This window comes from Rissa tridactyla, chromosome 2, assembly GCF_028500815.1.
Source record: "Rissa tridactyla isolate bRisTri1 chromosome 2, bRisTri1.patW.cur.20221130, whole genome shotgun sequence".
NCBI lineage: Eukaryota > Metazoa > Chordata > Aves > Charadriiformes > Laridae > Rissa > Rissa tridactyla.
The window spans coordinates 31677189-31702124 of record NC_071467.1 but is presented as its reverse complement, the minus strand read 5'-3'; the positions used below and the strand labels follow the sequence as shown (position 1 = coordinate 31702124).

Genomic DNA, 24936 nt, shown 5'->3' with positions numbered 1-24936 from the left:
AGCCTTGCAATTAGGTGCTCACGTTGAAGCTTGGAACAGGGGGTTTGGGCCTGGCCACAAGGATTGCATCAATATTTTATGCAATATTTGTTTCATGCAAAATGCGTACACAAACTTTGGCTGAAAGAGCAGGCGTCACCCTCCAGCCCCAACTGCTTTTCTCGGGAATCCTGCTCACTTTCCGTGACTCACTGAACATTTCACTTTTCCACACCGTGGAACAAGTTCAGCAGGTGAAGCGGAGCCTACCCTGCCCTCGGTTACACACCCTTTGTGAGGTGAGCAACGGCAGTTTGGATCCTCTCCCACAAAGAGAAGAACTGAACCCTGTAACCCACTTCTTGGTGCTTGCTGTAGAGCATTCAACATTTTCCGTCCAGCTGCATTTTGAAGGAAAGCAGCAGCTTCCACTGTACTTCACGTGGACCCAAATTTGGGAGCTCAGGGTGACCTTGCTGGCTCGCAAGACAGGCAGGGGAGTGTCTGGGGAGATTTAGACAAGGGAGGGCAGGGGCTGAGCTGTGCACTGCCGCCTCAATGGGCCCAGAAATGGAGTTGCTGCAAGAGTGAGGAGGTCATGCCAGAAATCCCCATCCCTTCATGGTGAAGTACTCACAAACAAAGATCTTGAGGGTCCCAACTGGAAATAGGTGGATTAAAATTTAGGTGGCCTTCCCAAGAACATGCAGGGAATCTACAGATCTGAAAACTTCCCATGTCACGGTGCTGTGAGGTAGTTCCCCAATTAAACTTAGTCCTCTTACACCAGTAATGTGTTAAGGGATGTTGACTGCTTTTAAAATTGTTATCCTGCATCTTAGAGACCAGGGCACCAATTAATTAACATAACCTTCTTGCTACTATTCATCAAATAATTTTTATCTAGTTATAGTAGTTTACTACAAACTTTTCCCCGGGGAGTTTCACACTGTGGTGTGCTGAGTAAGTTGAGGATGCACCTTTCTAATTCAGCCATTCAGGAGTATTTTAGTGCCCAACTCCCACAGAGTCTGTTATCTCTCTTGTTTTAATTTCAGATGTGGTTAAGTTAATTCTGGAAAATTAATTAACAACCAGTAGAGAGAATCTGAGATTGAAAGCAGCTTGCATAAATGTGGACAAAAGAAAGAGAATTCATAATTAAAAGGTGAAGAAAAAGGGAGACCAGCAAAACAAAACAGTAGACCTCAAGAAGGTAGATTTGACTAAATTCAGGTAATGCATCCCTAAAATTTCATGGGAAGCCAAGGAGAGGGAAGGGTAAACTAAGGAGAATGGCTGTCACTCAGAAAGGAATAATATGAAGGACAGATACAGATAAATTCAGACAGGACACAGAGGGAGCTTGTCTCTCTGTCATTTCATCGCTGTCCTCAAATGCAAGAGGAAAAAGAAAAGGGAAAGGAGGTCATATGAATAGTTACAGGAAAAGAAGAACGAGTGTGAGCAATTATAGACAGAATCTAAAACACCAAGGCATAAAAGAAGATGCAACTTGTTAAAAAAAAATGGCAAATAACAAGAAATTCAGCTACAAACAGCCTTTGTAAGGCAAGAGCCAGGCAAGAGGAAGGCCTCTGCTTCACTTGCTAAACAGCTCGATGTGGAGAAGGCCAAAACATTCAGTTCTTTCTTTTGCTCAGCTTTCCATAAAAAGTTCAATGACTAGCAAATCTATAATAATTAATACCTGCCAAAAAAGTGCAAGATTTCAGCCTGGAATAGAGGAAGGATTGGGTAGGGAGATCTCAGAAGGTAAAATTCTTAGAGGTTTGATGTTTCAGTGTGGCTGATAAATTGCCCAGTATGATATTTAAAGACAGGCTGAAACAACCTCAGTGGAGAACATACGGGAGAGGAACAGGCGTTCAGGAAAAACACCTGCCTTTAGGAGAGAGGGAGAGAATTGGAGAGGAAATAGGGAATAATGGGCCTTACTGACAACATTTGATAAACTAAATGTAAGTATCTGGATGTGAAAGAAATTCTGGTACTTGCCAACATAGATGTCAAGAGCAAATGACATCAATTCAACTGCGTTTTCTTCTTCAAAAGGGTAATTGCTCTTATGGTTAGGGAAGAAGCAGTGTGCCATCTGTCATGACTTTAATAGGGGCTTTTGACGCTCCTTGTCGATGCTCTCACAAGGGTGTTAAGGAGGCGCAGGTAGGATGAAAATAGTAGAAAAGTACAAAGAAAACTTAATTTTTCCATGATTTTTTGTCAAAATGGAAGGACTGGGGTTTCTGTAAGGCCCTTATTTAGGTTCAACTCTGCTAAGTTTTCTACTCGATGTAAGAGTAGATCAGTCAGGGATGCACAATTCTAGTTGACCCTGACTCTTCTCTCCCTCCCGTTTTGCTGTGATTAAAGGTATTCAAAGAAAAAAATTCTGACTGCAAATGCAATAAAAACCCTATCTTTTCTGCCTTTAACAAGAGGAGAACTCTTCCCATTGGTTTGTGCAGTCAGGCACTTACACAGCTTCAACAATCAAAGCCTCCACCCCATCAAATGTTAGCGATGTTTGTGAAGATCACAGTTTATCTGTATCTTTTATCTTTGTTTCTAACAGCTGTAATCATAATTAAATTCTAACATTGCTGTTGTGGTTCATGTTAAAGCTTCTTGCTTTGCAGTGGCGTAGCTGAGACACTGATCAGTCTCTGGAGCTGTTAATTAAAGGATGAACATTCATTGCAGAGAACTATAATAAAATGTGTTTGTTGTGGGAGACTGAGCGCTAAACGGAAACGCAGGCATTTATCAAGAGAAGCAGTAGCAACATGGAGAAAATCATTCCAATGAGTGAACGTGACAAAACACGATTATTAAAAAGAAATGCCGGCGTTGCCTCCTCAGGCTCAACATGTGCACTGCTTCCCGCTGGGGCAGAGGGCTCTGCACCAGCAACGCCCTGGACTCTGCATGTCCTGATGTCAAGAGCCGTAAAGGCAGCCTGCTTGGAAGGGTGAAAATTACTGAGCAAAAGAAAATGTCCTGATGAAAAATACTGACAGAGAAAGACCTGCCAGCCTGGAACTGCGAGCCGGGGGACTAGGCCTGGGAACCACAAACACCCTTGGCATCTTTGAAGTACAGTTGTGTAGCTAGAAACCAGAGATATCCTGAGATACCATCGATAAGCCCCAAAATAAGAAACTGTAACAGCAACTTATCATCTGAAAAAGCGGAAACAGTCTGGGAAAATAAAATGGTTCTAAAAGAACAGAAAACAGCATCATCTGTTGGCTGTTATGGTGAAAAATCTAAATTGACAGCATCTATTGGCTACTTGAGGTGATGATGTCCTGCACCCTCTTATGCCTCTTTGATCTAAGAGGAACCTAATTTTTATCCAAAATTAAGCCTCTCTCTCTGAAAACTTCCCATGCTGCACGTACGTTTCCTTTCCTAAACAGGTTGAATCCCACACAAACTTTCCACGAGCACTGGGATGCTCACTGGGGACGCCCGTCTGACTCCAGGCTTGGTGATGCAGATCATCTCCTAAGTGAGACTGTCTATTTCTCTTATCGGATTCCCTTTGGGCCCAGTTTTGGGAGTTTGTCCTCCCACCTCTGGGATGGTTGGGTCCCCCTCTGAGATCAGTTCATCCTCTCCTTTGCCATGATTTGTCCCCTTCTGAAATCTGTCTAATTCACATGATACCAGTCAGTATTATATACCCATATAGGCAATCTAGCATAAATACACCTGCTGCTATATTGCTGATAAATTGCTTCACTAATAACGTTTGTAGTAACCTGTAATAGCACATACCTCCTTGGTGGTTGCTATGCAATTGGTTGCTGCTGTTATTAACTGCTGCCATTCTAATGATTGATACTGTATTATTGATTGCTGATCATCATATGTAATAGCTTGATATATGTACATATTCACTTTATTAATCATAGACATACTTCCTATTGGTGATTTTTGTGCTATTTGTGTAACTTCTTTACTTTGAGGGTGACAGAGCACTGGAACAGGCTGCCCAGAGAGGTGGTGGAGTCTCCGTCTCTGGAGACATTCAAAACCCGCCTGGACACATTCCTATGCCACCTGCTCTAGGTGACCCTGCTCTGGCAGGGGGGTTGGACTAGATGATCTCCAGAGGTCCTTTTCAACCCACACAATTCTGTGACTCTGTGGTTCTGTAATCTGTAATAAAGTAGAGAAATTCAGAGGGTAAAAGCTTCCATGTCCTTGTGTATTACGGAGTCCTACAAACCATGGTCATGATTTCTATCCACCCGTAAGCTGGGTAGCCTTTTAGGTCATGACATATTCCCAGGCATATGCTTAGCTTCCCTAAGTGTGCTCCACGACGGCATTAGGAATACAAGTGAACCTAAAGGTAAGCAAGTGACAAAATGTTTTGCTGGATGTACATGAAGCTGTAAAAATCAATAGCATCCCACCAACAGACGGGATCACGTAGGAGGTTCAAGGAAAGGAAAATACACCTGCATTAATCAAATGGCTTCTCATCCACTAAAGACGTTGGAAAATAGACTGCTCTCTTCATTCAGATCTGTGGTGTCGAAGAAGCAGACAGTGATCCGAACACTTGTCCCCCCAGAAGCTGGCGTAAAAGGGACTGTTCACCAGTGCCGCCTGCTCCTCTGCGACACGGTGTTGGTGGTCACTGCTAAAAGTGGAGGCTCAGTGATGTAAAGCATTTAGGTGGTGTTGAGCAGAAAATATTCGGCACCAGGTCTCCCAGCCTAGCCACGGAAAAAGCAAATTGGTTGGTACAAGTTAAATTAGTATTTACCAAGTTAAAGTTTAAAAATTTAAACTTCATCATACATGAATTTACACAGGAATTTGAGCTTCTCCAAACCAGTTTTGTTTCGATGTGTGTGGACATTGGCTAGGTAATAAGTATGTATAATATGGAGGTACGTGGATTTTAGCGAGTAACATAATATTTTCTCATGACGCTACCAGGAGTCATTTCTGTGGCTCGTGAATCATGACTTACAGTTCCAGCATGAAATCAGTGGAGTTACACATAGAACCACCTTGCCCTTCTAGTTTCCTCCCTATTTAGCTCAAATTACACCAACTACAATCTGGTTTAATATGACAAAGTACCTGCTGGATGTCTCTTCAGGCCCACCTACGGACCTGCTGTGAACGTGTCTGCTTTAAAGAGCCAGAGAACTAAGAACCAAAATAAAACCAAACCAAGCACACTCTGGAAGCTTTAGTTTACCCAAACATCTTCCCTCTGGTGGAAAGCTCTTTCAAAATGTCCTCTCTATCATTAGCTTGCAAGATCTCTGCCACCATAAGACAGCCCCCCCTTGCATGTCCCTTTCAAAAATAAACGCATCCTGTCTTTAATGGTATTTCAGTCTGAGTTCATGAAGTTCGCGTTGTCCCTGAAGTTGTTGACAGAAGACATTACAACAGGCAGGGTGGGAGTGGAGTTGCAGTTACTGTACTGCATTTGGAAATGCTAGGGACTAATTTCACAGACTGGAATGGAAGAGTCACACATCCCAGACACTGCCTCCACTTGTCATCTTGCGTATCTTGGAAGATGTGAAGTGGGGAGGGCGGAAAAGCCTTCAAATGAAAAAAAACTTTAATGAGTAAGCTCAGGTAAAGATGAATACAGCAGAAAATTTGATATGTGGTTAATATAATGAAATTTCCTCTCCAAAACAATTGTTCCATATATTGTATTTTCTTTTCCCTGCAAGTGGAAGGAAAGAAGTCTGTCACGGCTTCCCAGTTTTCAGGAACAATATAATTACTGAACTTTCCCATAGCATCTGTTTTCTAGGAGTGAAGATGACAGCGTGACACCAAGGAGGTACTGACTGAGTGAGGCTGGGCCACGTCCCGTCCAAACCTGGGGATGGGAGCCCCCCTCCTGGTACTGGACACCCAGCCGTGGTGGCCGTGGACAGAGAAGCTACTGAAGCATCTGCGGCATGGTGAAATGTAGGCGTGTAGGTCTCCACATTCATTCCCTCACAGATCTAACTCCCACCGGAGGCACCTAATCACTCTTATTACTGCATTATTCGTCTTGAGAACTCCCCAGGTGCCCAGAGGGTGCCCAGTTCTCCCAGCACACTTGCCTGGCAACACGGGGACCAGACTCTACAGAATACGCATTTGTGGCCACCACCTTCTTTTGAAGTTTAAAGACCAACATGTACTTTTATGGTCTTTTTTTTCCTCACTTCTTGAAGTTGTGTCACTCTGAAGGGGAAGACAGGAGGGTGTCCTAGCCAAAAGAAATCAGCACTACAGTGAAGAGCGCACTTACCCGAGAGAGGGAAGGAGGCTGTGATTTCTCTCTCTGCTTCCCATTGTTTGTACATTTTGTCTGTAATTCTTTCATTTAAAATGCACAGCAGTTCTTGGACCAGGAACTGGAACCAAAGGCTCTCCATTTCACGGCCATGTGTGCAGCCCACCTAGCAAACTACTCCCCTGAAGTCTTGCTTGCTTGCTCTCTAGTCCAATGAACCTCAAATTCTTCTTTGGTAGTCAGGAGACTCTCCAAGAACGGAGGTGTGAGCTTCCTCAAGCAGAGAAGGAACTAAATGTGGACTCCTGTGAGCTGTGAGCGTGCTCTGCCTCCTGCACTAGGTAGGTGCCTTTGTCTCTGGCCATGCAAAAATACAGTTTCTGCTCCAGTACCATAATAAGAACAGGAGGACCACAACAAACCTCCCACCCTGTACACTCCTAGCTATCAGCCACTTTCAGCTCAAGAACTTCCTGAGATTTATAATATATTTTCTGTGATTTATATTTAACAGCTCTCGGTGAATTTCATTTCACTGGCAATTCCAGTCTCCGCTACATCCTTTTTTGAGGTCCAGTTTTAAATTTCTGCTAGGAATAGGATCCAAGACACATTGTCATTCTTCAGCTCTGCCTACTGATTAATTTAAAAACTTCCAGCTGAAGACTTCTCTGTTTTGAGGACTGCCTAGTTCTCCGTGTTTATCACATGGGAAAACTAAGCAATTAACTCTCTATTCTGGATTTCCAAGGAGACATAATCAGCATGATTTCAGTCGAGGTGCATTGAAGGTTGCAACGAAAACTTCAGGAAGAAGAAGAAATAAATACTAGTAAGAGAGCCTGCTGAACTGGAGGGACTAACTTCAGTATAGTGTAGGGCTGGCATTTCCTAAAACGTCGCGTATTAGTTGGCAGGTACACAAGGGGCAGAAAGAAATACTTCTGATAGAGCCCACTAGCTACTCGTTTTCCACAATATTTAAATAAAAGATAGGAGAAATTAACCAAACAGGAGTGCGCATTAGTGGAAAACATATTTTCTCTCTTAATGGATTCAGTTGACCGAATAGCAGTGTTTTTCAGTGTCAGAAACACAAATGGCTGTTGATGGGAATCATTATGCCTGGGTTTGCACTTCCTTTCAGTAAAAACTGCTATTAAGGTCTAAGTGCCTACAGAAATAAAGCTTTTACCCACCCCCACCCCCCGCTATGACAGTTTATCATTATGAATTCCATTTCAACATAGTGAGCCAAACAAGGTGCACCGATGAAGTGGGATACAATTTACTTTTACACAGCTAATACATTGCTAATTACACCTGAACAAATATCGAAACAGGAATTTCTAACAACATTAACCATTAATCTATTTTAAATGTGTTTCGCTGGAGGACTGTTCAGAACTGTAATCACAATTTCAAGTATAATGAAGCAGAAATAAAGGGAGTTTTTATTATTTTTAGCTTTCAGTAGTGAGGTGAAAACAGTAAGTATTTTTTAGCTGTTTTCCTACAAGAAGCCAATGCAAACATCCACTAACATGGAGGTTGCTGCCATTAATAATAAATAAAGTCATCCTGATGACCTCATAGACCCAAATTAACTTTTTTAATTCTGGAAAAGCTATAGAAAATTGAAAATCTCTACAAAGGCTTTCTATATGGCTCTATAGAAAATCTATATAGATGTCACCCTGCCTGTTCATCATAAGAGCTGGAAAAGAATAACCTTTGTAAAACTAGAAAAATTCCTTGGTGGTACTAACATGAGCTGGCCCCAAGCTAGGGCCTCTTGTCCCTTTTGCAGCTACTTGCCGTGGTTGGCCTTCTCTGGCCAGCCCCTCTCCTACCTTCCCTAAGATCACACACCCCACGCATTCCCCGTGTCGACACGTCTCCTCAGCTGGGACTCCCTTCCTGCAGCTATTTGTTCTCAGCCAAGGTCCCCACTGCCAGAAACAGCATTTAGAGCTTTTCTTGGAGAGATATGGAGACGTATTTCTCCTTTTGCTACTCACTAGTAGGAAGCAGAGTACCTTGGGGCCTGCCCAACAGCCTGTGCAGATGTGCTTGGCGGATTGCTAACGCTGGGCATGTTCTGGACGACGTGCTCTAGCAGGGCATCTCCAGACGTATTACAGGGAGGGCAGGAAAGTCTTTTCCTGAGAACACTGCTGAGGCAATCCTTAATCATCCATGCTGACATAAATAGTGAGCTTTTGTCAGTAATGCATTGGCACTTAATCTCTAGGTGACTACTTCCTGGGCAAGGTCACAGAGAAACTTTTTATAAGACGCAGCACACGGTCCTGTGAAATAATGAAATAAAGGGATGAGTTACCTCCCCACGCTTGAACAAGTTCTGAAAAATATCGTCTCAATAGGCTAAACTGTGTAGGGAACAACGCAGACACAGCTGTAAAGTTCCTTTACATCATCAGAGGTTATTTGGAGGGAAAACACTGGGCTTGTGTTCCCTTTGGAAAATAAAACATTTACGTCTCAAAGATCATAAAGGGCGGCTCGTTTGTGTCTGGGTTTGTGGTCCCAGGGCTGTTGTATCTGCACGCAGATTGATGTGTGCTTGCCCAGAATATTATCTGTTAGGTTAAAAAAAAGGCTTCTAAAAGCCATGTCCTAATTTATTACAGCAAAAATCTAGGGGAAATGACTACAGCCTTAAATGAAGTATAATTTGATCATTTTCATGGCTTTTATATTATTTTAGAGTTCAGGTTCATGCTCTTGTGATAGATACCACACTCTTCAATATACTTGCATTGAAAAGGAGGGAATGTTAATGCTGCTGACACAAGTCCTGTTTCAAATTTCTTGTCAAGTCACAGAAACGCAGAGCCCGAGTCCTCAGAAAGTTGTGGTATAATCCTTCCGGATAATTCTCAGATACGCTCTTAGTTGTATCCAACAATAATTACAGAGAGCAGAAGGAGGATGGGAGGGAGGAGTGGAAAAGGGAACCTTGTCTATAAAAAAAAGGGAACCTGGACCTTCTGGTGTTTTCTTGGCTCCGGCTGCCATCTAGTGTTCCGTCGGGCTCGGTGAGGCGCAGGGCTTATTTTGAGCCTGCGCGAATCTTTCCCGAGACTGAAACTCCACCTGTGTAGACAGGCAGGATAAACAGTACAGAAACACCTCTCCAAGGGACAGCAGAGGAGGAAGGTTTAACGCAGCCGGACGAGGAAGAGCTCCTATGAAATTAGTTCTCAAGTCTTTGGAGGTAGCATCACTTCTTCTGAAGTAACTGCTTTACGTGGTTTTAAGTGCGGTCTCTAAGTGAGCCAAGGACAGACGTAACAAAACATAAACCTTGATCTTGCACTGCATAAAAAGGGGGTGGGCTTCTGTTCGTCACTGCTGCTGCGGTACAGTAGTTGCTGTTGTATTTTTCGCTTCTTTTCCTTTCACTTCAAAGGGCGTATAGAAGGCCTGATTCCTAACTAAAGCAACACTGGGGCAGGGAGAATCGTCTCGGTGTAAAAATCATCAGCACAACTGTGCAAACCAAGAGCAAGTGTGACACACAATGTGTAAACTCAAGCTGATGCAGCAGTCATCAACATAGGCTACAAGCTTCTGGAACAGGATGTACATACACCATTATTTTTGGCATCTTATTAGCTCAAATTGTGCTAGGAAATTTCTTCTCTGCTGTGGGAGATCTAATCCAGCCTCCCCAAACAGGCAAGAGTGTGTTGCACATGGCTTTGAAGTGTGGGAGGTTTTGTTTGCCCTGCTGTTGCAGCAGGCAGCCAGCGGAGAGTGGGCACGTTGCAGAAGCTCTTGCTGATCTTTGAGAAGCTGCGGATCTTTGTGTGAAGTCGTACAAACTGAAAAGTGATGTGACAGACCACATTCACTGCCACTTTTGATGCAGGACAAGCAGTAATACAGAGATCGAATGGATTATGTTGTCCAGGAGATCTGGCTGACTCTGGCTGAGACTCTTGTGGTGTCACATCACTGACAACGTCCTTCTGATGCCTGGAGTTTGTGCAAACAAAGGAAGCCATGCCAAATACTGTAGATGCAAAACCAATGTGCTGTTGGAAAGTTGCCTGTCAGCACTTTAGCAACAGGATCAGGCTTGAGAAGCAATTACTTCACTCACAGGTAATGAACAGAGCGGAATTAGCAGCTGGCTTTGAGAGGGTGGGAAGCAGCTCAGGAAAAGACAGAGATGTGCCTTATTCATATGGAGGTGACAGATTCTCATCTTATATCTAATCAGAATGTCTAGTTCACACCTAGGTACGAGGCTATGCAGAATTAAAACCATAGCTTTGGGTCACAGCTATTAAGAGGAATAGTCCCTATTTCTTTGGGGTGGGGGGGGATTTTCTGCAGGGCTGCTCACCAGGGCTGGACAAGAGCCTGAAGCCTTTTATGACTTTGTCTTTGGCAAAATTTCATGCTGGGAAAAGCTCTAAAGGATTGAATCTACTGCAACACCCTCCTTTGAAGGAGCAAAGCTGTGCAGGTTTTCATAGAAAATAATCACAAACTATCAGCAAGTCAATAAATGGAGAGGATTAGTGAACAGGGATGATAGCCAGGATGGTAGGCTAAGGCTACCTCCCCCTTTTTATACATATCAGTGCTAAAATCAGTATTACTTATTTTGTAGTACTGATTATTTTAGTCTTGGGCTAAAAATCGGTACCTCTACTGTGAAGACCTTTGCTAAGAACAGCAGTCGGCTCTGTAGCAACATAGCGATGATGTTGACCGTTCAGTCAAACTCTTAAAGGTCAAGGGACTGGTTAAATTTGGCCCTGTGGTCCTTTAATTTCCAGTAGCATTTCTTGTAATTTTTCACTTCCTCCAGTTGCTGAATCTGTCCGCCTGCTCTCCTCCTTCTAGCACTTGCAAGTTTTGAGTGTCCTTTACTCAAGAGTTGAGATTTAAACCACAGTAGAATTTGCCAGCTGAAGTCACGAGTTCACTGAAAAGCTACGTAAGAAAGTTTCCTGTATACTGGACTGCTGATGTCTTCTTGAGGGATATTCGTGATCTTAATTTGAGTCTTATGATCTTAATTAAAGTCTATCTGTGCAATCTGTGGTAACAGGAACGGATTGAGCAATCCTTTCTGACTGTCTCATTGCTGAGCAAAAGCTATCTTGTAAATATATAACTTTATTTTAAATTATAACAAAATCTAAGATTATTATCTATCTGTCACTCCATCTTTCAAAGCAACAAACCCAGGTATTTTACTGTTTTGAACATTGAGAGGCTACCCCTCATATATAGTCTCTCAAAAGCATTTTGATTACACAGCAATCAACTTCTCTGTTTTACTACAAAAAACACTACAAAAATTTGGCAAAATTGCAAGCTAGCATAGAACCAAAAAGAAAATGCCTTTATACTTAACAATTACATTTTGTTGTCCTTTCACGTAGCAAAAAAAGTGGCCACATACTAGATGAAGTGTTATCTGAGAAGGTAATATTTAGCAAAGTAGCAAACAACGGGGATTTCTGATCCCCCTGAAAGGGAGACTGAAATTAAAAAGAAATCAGACAATTGATAAAAGCTGACATTTATAGAGTAAAAAAAATTAGGCTGGTCTCCAACACAAATAGAGTGAGAGGGCCAAGATGGGAAATTCATATAAATTTTTCATGGAAGGGCATTATTAGGAAAGCTAACAGTGAGAAAGCCACATGCTTCAACCCACTGATGGGCCTCCAAAACAAATCACAGGCAAGATAATCCATAGTTTGAGCTCTGAGGTTGGAGATGATTAATGCACCATGATCTCATTGGAAGGTGTTGGAATATTCACTCTAAAAGCCTACTGCAGGTGTATACATAATCTCACTTATCTAAGGGCACAACCGTTTCTGATCTACATACATCAGAGGCCAAGAAGAGAAAGTGTTCAACTTGGAGAAAGTCTGAAGCCCACAAATCCAGCTTGTTGGGACCCAGCATTGTACTCGGATGAACACTGAGAAAGGAAGCACATCTGAAGCCACTGCTGCTAAAGCACATTTATTTCGAATGTGTTCTCCCATCTCAAGTATTTTTTATACACGTCTCCATTTCACAATAAATCAGTTTTAAGAAGTTATGCAGAATTTGTTATACAAAAGCCACAGAAATCATCATAGAATGGCTTGGGTTGGAAAGGACCTTACAGATCATCTAGTTCCAACCGCCCTGCCACGGGCAGGGACACCTCCTGCTAGACCAGGTTACTTGAAGCCCCAAATGGTACAGCAGACATACTTCTCAAGAAATAATGATGATCCCACATCAGTTACAGTGAAATGCTTAAAAAGTTTCTATCCTTGTCAACGGGAATTTAAAAAGAAAAATTAATGTACATCTGGCTTTTTGACAAGACTTTTAAATGTCATTAACATTAATCATCTGGCATTAGATACAACATCAAATTAAATATTTCTGCAAAATCTGCAAAAATCAACTGATACAAAAGACTGAAATTTATAATAAGAGATCTGTTGAAACTTCAAGACAGAGAACACTGTTTTCCAAAATAAAAACAGTGGGACAGCAGTAAAAAAAGTCAGGTTTTCCAGAGCATTGCGGTGTCTTGACCAGATCACCAATGAGACAGCTTTCTTTAGGAAGCTTCAGACACAGAAAAACCCTTCTAAAAACTTAGATAAGTTAAATCTTTTTTTTAAAGTGCATTAATTATTTGAACAGTACACTGATACTTTTAACAATCTTCAATACAAAAATTCAAAGAACCAGTATAGTTTTCGAAATTTAGAACAACTGACACCAAGAATAAAATTACTAATCTTTCTTAGATTTATAAACCCTTTAGGTTTAGATACGTCTCTTCTTTTGTGCCTCTACACTCTATAACACAATGGAAACCTGATCCTGGTTGGTCAGTGCTTTTATAATTTACAGAAAATGAAGTAAAAAATCTGGACTATGGGTTTATTTTTTTTGTGAGCTGAGTTACTGAAAACTCTCTTGGATTTTAATGATTCCTTAGACTTTGAAACACACTCATCCATGGAGAAACCTAAGCAAAATTAACAGGAATTGTAACTGCCAAGAATAAGATAGAGGACCTAGGATCAGCTGATTCCAATAGTCAAATGCAAATCATAACTTCATCTCAATTTAGAGCAAGTCCATTTAGTGATAGAAGTTGTGCTCAGAACTTATTTCTGGGAGATGCACGTGTTTTCTGGCACAAAACGTATTATTTTTGCAACTGTAATAAATCTGCAAGTGTACTGACCACATAAAAGGCTAAAGAAGAGAATGCGTTTACCTACCGTAAGAACGGCAGAATGACGACTACAAAACCAATGACAGCTAAGTAATAAAAACTTTAAATTAGAGCCAAAACTACAAGCAACAAAAAAGTTTGGAAATATGTGAACTACCTCTACAAAAACTGTGACCAGGTAAGGAAATGGATACAGTGATAACACTGAAGAAGACAACAGACGGGCTAGAGAAAGACTGGATAAACAGTAATGTCTTCATCTTTTTTGGATTCAGGATCAGATGTGATGATGTGGTGTTAAGACAGTGAATTTTGTTTTGTCGCTTACATAACTAGAGATTTTTACTTATCTATACATCAAAGAGTCTTTTTGCTATGCCTTCCAGTGCAGTATAAAACTTGAAAATACTAACTGTATATATTTGCTTCTTTTTATAGATCTTTATGTAATCATGAAGTTGAATAAAATACTTAACAGTAAAAGCTTACTTAGAATGTTGGTCCAATCTCAAAACACTACTTAACAGTCACACCAGTGCTGAAAGACTACCATCTATTTATCTATCTTTTTATCAGGTTCAAGGTGTAGAACAACGACCACATGGGAGTAGGAGACAACATTGTATAATTACATTGAAGGTGTAGTTTTGTTATTCAGTTAGTTGCATCATCCCTTTTCAGAGGAATTATCTGAAGTGCTTTGGCTATTCTCTCTCCTATAGCTCGACTACTTGCTGCAATTATTCTTCGAGACATCAAATCAAATGGTCCACCTAGAAATCAAAGCAAGCAAAATAACTAGATTATATCTAGAGAAAACTGAAAGTTGGTAAGAAAATAAGTGTTGAAAAAAACAAGTGCAAATGATACATTGCTATTTAGGACCAAGTTTTGCCCCTAGATAAAAATGCATTTAACGCAACAGGTATCTCATATGAGCTACATTTTACACTCTTCAGTGTATGTTTACTGTCTTTTTTTCAGTCTTCCAGGTGCTCAACCAAGGGAGTAAAGGTTATCTTGTAGCTTAAAAACATAGAATTGACTCTCTCTTTGTCCATTAACCGGATAGAAACTCTGTTCAGTAGTGGTAACTTGGAAAGAGGACTGAAAAACCTCTTTGCCTTCTCATTTCAGCTATGTTTTGCTCCCAATTAGCTACTTAAAAGGACAAGAGTATCATGCATGCTCGTGTATTTACCTGATACGTCTAGCAGTACACCGCCTGCTTCGGTAATAATGATTCCGGCCCCTGCCATATCCCAGCAGTGAATCCCCATTTCATAATAGGCATCGGCTCCACCCGTTGCCACAAGGCACATGTTCACAGCTGCTGTACCAACGGCCCTAATCCTAAAGGAGACATAATTGTTTTTTTAGTTGAGAACAGTTCGTAAGAAAGTCAAAATGTCTGTGTACACTGTACAGAGAACACAGAAGTGTCATATGCAAAGTGAACTGAGCCTGAGAAAATAAGATCGAACGCTGCAGTGAAACAAATGGAAAATTGGGAATAGTTTTGCTTAAGTAGCTTGAAGAGCTCTCTGAATATAGCAGATTACCAGAAATTACATTTATGAATTCTGTTAACCAATTTTGTTTTAGAGTGGAAATAAATCTTAAACAACTTCTTAACCTAAAACATATTATGGAAGATATCTACCTGTGAAACAATAACAGATATTCTACTTTGCTTTTTAATCATCAGTACATAAAACTGTAACTGATGGCAGCTAAATTACTGCAAGAAGCAACTTATATCAACTCCGATCTCCATTTATTCTTCACAAATAAAATACCAGAGTTGAACTGACAATGTACCTAAAATGTATTCTCTACTCTACAATTCAGCATATATTCTTTAATGACAGCAGAAGACTTATTGATAGTAGAAAAAAACCTACATGTGAAGTGTCAAAACAAGAATTCTGAGAATTTCAGCATAAAACTAAAAGCCCTTTTAGACTGGAAACATGAGTAGGGTTGAGTAACAAGAAAGTGTCTACTGAAACCACCTTTAGACATTAAATGGTTTGCAGAAATGTTGGCTTTGGCTTATCTGGAGGAGAGGAAGCAGGGAATGTAACCAAAATAAGAGCAGTTTATGGACAATTTCAACTACTTCGACAAATTAAAAAAAAAAATGTTATGATGCTGAAAGAGAAAAGGGAGGTCTACTTTTGTCTTCTGATATATATAAAAAAAACAGCAATTATTTTCATTGCTACAGGGAAAGGAAACTAAGAACTGTAATACAGCTTCTGTTAATCCAGTTTTACTCCTAGTGTGTTTCTGGGGAAAAAAAAAAAAAAAAAGGCACAGAATTGTATTTCATTTTTTTAACTAATACAATACATTTTAGTCCTACAAAAGCAAACATGCTTTACTTCTCAATACTGATTGTTAGGTCTCTCTTATATATGTCCCAGCTTGAAAAAGTTAAACACACTTAAGAGTTTCTCTGCAGAAACTACTATACAAAAACATTTAAATCATATTTCACATTTAAGGTGTCAAATGTAATGCAACCAATCCTTCCTGAAAATGATCTTATTTACATATTTACAGTATTAACACTATCAGTAAATATAAAAAGTAGGAAATATCTTACCCGTGAATAGGAATACTGAGAAGTCTTTCCATGTTAGAAAGAATTATTTTTATAGTCTCTGGATCACGATTTGATCCCAATTCTGTTACTAAAAGGGATTTTGTAATGTCTGGAAAAGAAAAAAACCCTCACTTTTCCAACAGTAAAACTTATACAATAATAATAATTAGCAGAGTTTACATCATTGCTTTCTTATTAGACTGATTAAAAGGTATTTTAATGTAAATATTACATATATTGAATGTATAAAAATTTGTTCTTACATGGAAAATGGCAGGGAAAAAATAAAATACAACAAACAGCACAGTCTGGTTCAGTTGTGCATATACATTAATCGATGTCATTAGTAAATAAAATTCTATTGCTATCAAAAATTAGAACAGTTCTCAGATCTTTAAAGGTGCTGCTTTAAGCGTGGATTTTACTTTACATAGGGTAGTAAGTATACAAGAGAGATACTGATTTAAATGAATAGTTCACACCTGGAAGAAGCTGAATTGTTTGGTAGATTTATTACAGACTCTAAAGAACAATCACAGATGGATTACAGAAATACAGGGAATTAAAACCAAACAAACACACACACCGCACAGGGAATAAAATCTTCAATTGCTGAGTCCTGTTTTTGCAAAGATCACAAGCATGTTAAATGCATTAAAGAGAACATAAAAGTTGTTTCCCAAAACTGAACAACCCATGGCCAAAAAAAGTCTGTCTTTGCAAAACAAAACTATGAGCTAAAACCAGAAATATATCCAGGTCTAAAACTGTTGATGCCTCATTTTCAAAATAAATGTAATTACTGGAAATAAGATACTCAGTTCAACTTACCTTCTTGGCCTGATACTTTAAGTTTTTGACCATTGCAAAATGCACCTTTTCCTTTTCTGGCAGTATACATTTTGTCTTCTATACAACTATACACAATTCCAAACTCTATCTGCAAGAAAAAGTAAAGATACCTTGAGGTTTTTTTCCCTTTCTTCCTATTTACTGTGAAAATACAGATCTTAGTTATAACTAGCATCAAGGAATTAATTTGGTTTTGATTGATTAGATATTAAGTAATAAAAAGTATACCTTTTTGTTTACAACAAAGCCAATTGAAACTGCCACAAATGGAAACCTACAAAACAAAACATTTCACTAATTTATAGCGAGATACTGTGCTTCTTTCATTACCACACTTACTCTTAATAAAAACAATATTCAGTTAAACATAATGTATATTTCAAAAAGAAACTTGGCACTGTATAGGAAATAATAGTTTTCTGGAATTTGCACAATTTACTATGAAAATAGACCCTAGAACACCAATTAGCATTTAAAATACAAACTTTTTCACCCACTGAAACTAAGCCTGTTACAGCTTAGTGACTGTCATTTTATAGGCAAAGAATACAAGCAAGCCTCTACGCTACTAACCTTTCTCAGGAGGAACATGCCCGTCTCATCAAAAGCGGCAAGTCACCTCTCCCCCCACCTCCACCTTCTCCACCAAAGCAACGAGAAAGACAGATATTGAAGTGAGAAGGAAGAACATAGGGGGAAGAGTGAAGGCAGTGGGAGTATATAGGACATGGTGGGCTGCATCTCAGTCTAAGTTTTTAATGATCAACCAGTTAATTTTTTTTATAATTGTTTTTTTACTTTTCAAAATTTGCAGTTCCAAAACATTTGCCTTAATTATGATCTGCAAAAAATACAGACGACTTTTAATTCTGTAAATCCAGCAGAATGGGTTCTTTTTTTTACAGCTTTTTGAACATGTCATTTAGCAGGATTCAGCAGCTGTTTAAAGCCGTGGTGCAAATAGCAGCAGCCATTTCAAAATTGGAATAAAGTACGTTCATAAAAAGCTCATCAGGACCAAAATCTGTCATGTTTCAAAGACAGAAGGAATAGACAGTCAGCACTAAACTGAAACTCCCCTCCTTACCCTGGTACAAAATACCGCTAAACAATCACTGGTGATATTCTGTTTACTTTCACAGTAGCAGCTCCTAAATCTTAATGAATTTGAAATTTCTTAGAAATCAACACCTCTGAAGATGCTACAACTCCTAATTCTAAATCCTGTTGCTTTACTGTTAAAATCTGTCCACCTATCTTTGGCACCTCTGCCAAAGGCTGCTGACTCCTGCTATACAGTACAGGCCTCTCACGGAACAACTGCTGTTGGTTACAGACTGAGACTATTATAATACTTACAGAAATACTAAAATGATTACAAAAACTGCCCAATAGCTCTCAATAAATGCAAATAACAATTTGAAATTATTAACAAGTTCACAGTATCTCTTTTAAGGCAATTTAAAAAGTGACAAAACCTTACTTTCATGGAACTGGAGAAAGAAAAAAAGGCAATCAGTTGAAGTTGCTAACATAAAAAAAAAATGAAAGGTGGACCTGTGCACGAAGTTGGTAGTTCCGTCAATAGGGTCTATAATCCACGTGGGGTTATCTGTCAAAATGCTGCCCTCTCCAGCTGCAACAGATTCTTCTCCGATGAAGCTGAAGTAGCAAACGCATTTAAAAGATACAAAGAAAGCATTTAAAAGTTCTGAATTACAAGTGTCCTTGAAATTAAAAAATCTTAAAGTGAGATGTAGGTTTTTGCACCATCAGTGATCATATGGAAAAAGTAGAGAAATACACAATTTATCTGGAAAGCACCAACCACATCTGACCAAGCCTGCATCAATATTTATGATGTCAGAGATAATCACAGTATGTGGGGAAAGAACTTTATGTAAGTAACTTTATGTTTTAACATTGAAGTTTTCATCATTTCTTCCAGTAACAGCATCATCAAATTTCAGTCAGAATACTTGTGGCTATTTACACCTTTCAGTTTATTTGTACTATACACCACTACTTTTTAGCTTGTGTTTTAACTGACGAAAGCCTTTCTGGTCATATCCCTCTGGTTAGACCACTGCATTAACTGTTAAATTTGTAGTCTGATTTCAATCCAAATGTGACAAAAAGTTGTTAGTCTCAAAACTATTTAGTTTTACAAGCATTACAAAAATGGTAACATGGTAAAGGGATGAAATCCAAACCAGAGCTCCTCCTGAAGAAGATGGCAGAGTGCATGCTCAACCATAATACTAACCCAAAGGAATACACAAGGCACAGTGCTACAGGAACCCAAATTTCAGTTTTTGCTGCTGATGGAAGTATTTGTTTTGAACTGCAAAATTACTGGGATGACTCTAAGTGGGTGGAATTCTCTTCTATGCCTTTTGCATGTTAAATTTAATCGCATATTACTCAACCTATGAAAAGTATGCATCAAACACATGCTTTCCTCCACAAACACGTAAAATGAGGAGAACTGCTGAGAGTAAATAAATAAGGCCCCTTTAATATTGATTAGGAGTTTTATGATTAACTATGGAAGTGAAGATGATTGTTCAGAAAGAAACACCGTGTTTCCAAAAAGCAGCAGATCTTCACAAAGAAAAGAGAGAGACTGCATCGTTATTTAGGCGGATGAGTAATTCGTTAGAAAGACAAATTCAGCACCAGTATGTCTAATGCGATATCAATTATCTAATATAAAAAGAAGCTAAAATATTCTACGATGTTTATCAAGGTCATTCTGTAAGTCTGTATGCTTGCACTAATTTGGTTAGGTTACTGACATTTTGTATCACTGCAGTTGTTTCAATTCTATGCACATTTATTGCGTTTCACATATACGGCTACAATAAGAAAATGCAAGAAAAATTAGCAAACCCACTTTAAGGAAACTGTATTAAGTTTCAGCCATTATACCAGGTATCTTGGGGACACCTTTGATTCTCCAACACAAATAACCAAGATGTTATTTACAGCTGGCTCAACTCAAAGTGCCTTTCAGCATAAATCCCGAGCAAGGCTAAACTCATGTCAGTAGACCCTGGAGACACCTTGTTTTGTTACTACAGCCCTGGGCAAAACTTCAGCCCACTACTACTCTAAAATACTTAACATACTGAGGGCAAGGGAGAATTCTGTAACTTTCCAGCATGCCAATTGTAATGAAATTTTACCAAGCAAAATCACAACCTTTCTGTTTTCTTCTTCTAGTCACCTCTCGCCTTCCCCTATCAAAAGTGTATTGGTAGGAACCCATACCTGTGAGAAGGATACTTTTCTTTTATCAAAGAAATAATGAAGTTTTCTACTTTTTGATCTGTTTCTGTCACTAGATCTACCGGCGAACTTTTAGTCATAACAGATATTTCTTCTTTGAGTGCTCCACGGATTATCTGTTAACAAAAGGGGGGAAAATTTTTTTTTCTTCATTAACAGTATGGAAAATAGTAGTTTTCCCAGAAACCTGAGCATCATTTTTACTGAAATTTTCTATACTGTACATACAAAACACAAATACAAAAAATGACAAAACCTGGATTTAACTGCAGGAGCTGGGGCCTACCCTTGCATCTATCTTCAGTCCCTACTCAATACAAACTTTTACATGACCTTAAATCTAAGTACTACAAGAAGATCCACTGGTACATAAAACTAAGCTCTATTTTCCTAGGACAAGTTTTATATTTATAAATTTAAATGCCAGAATTGAACAAAACACTTAAGACTGAGCTTAAGTCAGCTATTTTTAGCCAGACCCTGCATTTATGATCTTAAAACAATCAGAGTCAGCTTAAGCAAGAATCCATGCCTCACAGCCCACAGAATTATTTTACTATTACTTAGGAGATTTTGAGGGAAGACTTTAATGAGGTCACTGCAGGGACGATGTTCTGCAGCTCCAGGGGACAGAATTTGTACATGTGCCACAGCAATAGCCTTCAAATGTACCAAGCAGAACTACCAAGAACTGGACATTTAATAACCACTCTTATCCTGAGGCTCTGCCAAGATGTGCAAACTCTGTCATGTTTTAAGCCTTCTTAGATCACAAATGGGCAAAATACCAATACTGCAAGGGATGCTTCTTATTTACAGAAGTAAAGCAGCCTTCATAAAGAGAACACGATATGATATCTTGTACCAACAAGTCACTGTACAAAGTTGACTGAGGAGTTTGTAAGAAAGACTGTCAACAGCTTTCAGGTGGTAAAATAATAAGGTACACGGCTGCAGTTTAAGAGGTGCTCATTGTTTACCACACTTCAGAATTTATTTATTTTTTTTAATCAAACTTAAGAAACAAAAGTTAATCCTTGTTCTTTAATCAGACTCTGGTACAAAGAAAAGGTGCAAAGTTGTTTTCTTAAATTAACCAAGCTGTAAGCATGAAAGACAGTCCAATCTTGAACCTGAACATCACTGAATGATTCTGCTAATTTATATTTTTGATAAAATACTCCTTAGAAGAATATACAATATCAAAGCTCCTTTAAAAGCTCTATACATACTAGACTCAATAAATAACGTTAGTATTTATAAATAGGTTATACTTACCTCTCCAGCTTTCCTTGCTAAAGCAACTGCATAATCCATACATTCTTGCCAAGGGTCTGCCATCTTTTCTTAGATATACAGCCTAAGAAAAGGATAGATTAACACAAACATTATTATGGCTATTTTTTTACAAGTTCTGATTTTCTGCTCCCCTTGTTCTGGACTGCACTGTTTTCTCCTTGATGGAATATGGAATTTTGTCCTATCCTCTACTCTGAAAAAAATAACTTAAAGAGTATTAATACTAGTCTAAGTTACCAGATCTTTTTCCCACATTTTGTGATTACCAAAAAGGCATAACGTAAAAACATTAACAAGTACAGAGCCTCAGTCTTGAAAGGTACATGGATAAACAAAATTCTACATTTAGACACTGACCTCAATATACATAAAGGCTTTGAAAAACAAATAGTGTGGTTACACACAGGCACATTCACAAATACAGTGTACAGCTCAAGGCCTTTTTGCTTAAAAATACTAGAATCTTCACTGTAATTTACTGCAGAAACTGTTGACATACACCTTAGTCTATTCTTAAGTATGGTTTAAATGACTTTGAATATCTTAAATTAGAAGACTAGAATCTTAAACGCCAAATCTGTCCTTTCTGTATTTTAGTCCTCTGTGCTTTGTTCTAGGGGTTTACTCCAAACAGAAATATGAAATGGTTTTGATTCTACATGAGACAGTTACAAGATCCCTGTCATTTAAAAGCATTTTCTACATTCTTAAGTATTATGAAGCAATACTAGCCACCTCATCTTCCATGCATCTCTACTTTCACGAGGAATGCAAAATACAAATCAGCATATTATACGTTATTTCTGATACACCCTTAACAGACCACAAATTCATTCAAAGATGTAATGGTATTCTGAATTTTGGAAGTCTGTTTCATTTTTGAGACCTATCCCTTTCAGAAGCCTTCTGGGTATCTTCTACTAAAGTGAGCTACTTTTTAAGTGATGACATGGGTAGCAGTTTTCTAACACTTGCAGATTCACAAAGATTAGGTAAATTATAAAAAAAAACATCACTGAGACAGTATAAAAAACCCCAAACCCTGTGCAATTAACACAATCCAGAAGTCTCCACTCCAAGCATCCTGATCTAACTGCCCTTGCCTTTTTCAGCCTTGGTCCTTAACAGGTAGAGATGGCTACAAAAGCTAGGTAGAACGCAAAGGGTATGAAGCTTCAATTATGTTGATAATGTTCTTATCATAGCAGGTAAAGTACAGACTCTGTTAAATAAACACAGAAATAACTTTGTCAGAACACAGAACTGGGTACAGACAGAACAGATCCAGGTATGCGTCTACAAACAGACAAAGAATTGGCACTAGGTAAAAGTTACTCTGTTATCCACAAACGACTGGTAGTACTGGTGGAACCTTAAGTACATTTTAGACTCGCAGAATGTGCTGGGCTGGAAGGGACCTTTAAAGGTCATTTTACATCACTTACATCTAAACCCTCACTAAAACAGTAACTCCAGAACAAACATTCTAGTTAAATACCAGCACCTACACTGACTGAGAAAAGTGGGGGTTTTTTGCCCCAGCTATGTTTTGTCGTCCCTGGGTGCCCCATGACGAGTTTGTCCCGCAATCCCAGGCCATGCATTCAGAGTAAAGGTTTGGAACCCGGGCTGAAGGGCGGCCCACATAACGCGGCCGGAGCGACAGCACCTCCCGCGGCAACCGGGGGGCTGTGTGGCCCTGTCAGCGCTGACAGGGCCACACAGCCCCCCGGGGCAGCGGCGCATTCCCTTCATGATACCCCGAAATGGCGGCTGAGGAAAGAGGAAGAGGCTCACCACGATCCACCGCTGTAACCACCGCCGCCGCTGCCTCCCCTCTCGCTGAGGCGCGCAGCCCCGGCAGTGCGCAGGCGCCGGGGAAAGAGGCCGATAACTCCGCCCCCTCCCGCCGCTGCGCCTGCGCGGAGGGGGGCGAGAAGGGGCATGGTCGCTGCCCGCGGCGTGTGAGGTAATGGTCGCCGGGCGGGGTTGCCTCAGCGCCTGCACCGTTCAAAATTGCAGTTAAGGTCTTAAAATTAGCCTTTAACGTCGACTTCTTTTTATTAATTGGGCGTGGCAGGGTGAAGATGCGGAGAACGCGGTTGGCGTTTTCCCGGGTTTGTAGCTGACGAGGACGCCGCTGTTGACAACGAGACCGGGTTATACAGGGTGTGGAAAAAAGTATAAAGGCCCGTGAAAAAGAACGTGAACGTCACTCGGCACAAGAAGGACGGACGTGGATGTGTTGGAGCGGGTCCAGAGGAGGGCCGCAAAGACGACCCAAGGGCTGGAGCACCTCTCCTATGAGGACAGACTGAGAGAGTTGGGGTTGTTCAGCCTGGAGAAGAGAAGGCTCTGGGCAGACCTTATAGCAGCCTTACGGTACTGAAAGGGAGCCTACAAGAAAGCTGGAGAGGGACTTTGTACAAGGGCATGTAGCAATAGGAGGAGGGGTAATGGCTTCAGACTGGAAGAGGGTGGGTGTAGGTTAGATATCGGGAAGAAATTTTTCATTCTGAGGGTGGTGAGGCACTGGAACAGGTTGCCCAGAGAAGCTGCGGAGGCCCCATCCTTGGAGGTGTTCAAGGCCAGGTTGGATGGGGCTTTGAGCAACCGGGCCTAGTGGGAGGTGTCCCTGCCCAGGGCAGGGGGGTTGGAACTAGATTATCTTTATGGTCCTTTCCAACCGAAACCACTCTATAATATGTGTGACAGTGCCCTTGAAGTAAAACAGCATTTAATGAATTCAGGTTACAGTGCTTAAAAACAATAAACTGATCAATTTCTGAAAGATGTGGTTCTTTTCCGTTACATCTTGTGGTTTTTTTTCCTCAAAAACTACCAATACCCTTGAAACTGCTGCGTTTGCCCCCTCGCTAGCACCTCCTGCTGACAGTTCTGCTAACTGGAATAATACCAAATCAGTACCTGGAAATACATAGTATTTTTAAAATACACAGTAAACAGATTTTTCAGAAAACTCCCTAGCTTTCAAACAAAGATTTCTGAAAACAATTTGCAGTTGAAATGATGCATTTTCAAGATCAGTATAATTAAAGTTACACAGAGGACAAAAAGCTTTCCTTTCCAAGACCGACTAAATACCAGCTTCATTGTTTTTCTGTGATCTTTTGACCCTATTGTCTTTCACCAAGTAAAGGTAAACAGTGAAGCGTTCTCTTGTGTTCACAAATTGCAACTGATGTAATTTACTGTCATATGTGAAACGATGATCTACTGTAAAGAGGACAAGGGTTGTAGTTTGCTTTATGATTTAAAACGGTCATAAAATGTCTACATCACCAAAAGAAGCAGCCTTACCCCATTTCCCCAATGCTGATCCCACCCACGATT

General features: G+C 39.9%; 1 protein-coding gene across 2 annotated transcripts; it reads right to left on the bottom strand.

Moving 5' to 3' along the window:
- Positions 1-12291: 12291 nt before the first annotated feature.
- On the bottom strand, positions 12292-24924 carry IMPA1 (inositol monophosphatase 1). Of its 2 annotated transcripts, none has more exons than XM_054191238.1 (9): positions 24904-24924; positions 21562-21643; positions 20266-20399; positions 18550-18654; positions 17221-17266; positions 16972-17080; positions 16141-16249; positions 14731-14882; positions 12292-14302 (listed from the first exon to the last, which is right to left on the bottom strand). In XM_054191238.1, the coding sequence occupies exons 2-9, from the start codon at positions 21622-21624 to the stop codon at positions 14184-14186; spliced, it is 837 nt and encodes a 278-aa protein (XP_054047213.1). In that variant the 5' UTR covers positions 21625-21643; positions 24904-24924; the 3' UTR covers positions 12292-14183. The 2 variants fall into 2 exon arrangements, with proteins under 2 accessions (XP_054047213.1, XP_054047212.1); XM_054191237.1 differs by lacking the exon at positions 24904-24924 and adding an exon at positions 23380-23485.
- Positions 24925-24936: the final 12 nt, after the last annotated feature.

Bases quoted from the DNA above. Each gene is read 5' to 3' on its own strand.
- IMPA1 (XM_054191238.1), bottom strand. From the start codon at position 21,624: ATGGCAGACCCTTGGCAAGAATGTATGGATTATGCAGTTGCTTTAGCA. The intron at 18,655-20,265 runs GTATGGGTTCCT...TTGCTACTTCAG, and splicing joins GAAAAGTATCCTTCTCACAG to CTTCATCGGAGAAGAATCTG. The intron at 16,250-16,971 runs GTAAGTTGAACT...TTTCTTTTCCAG, and splicing joins TAAAGTATCAGGCCAAGAAG to ACATTACAAAATCCCTTTTA.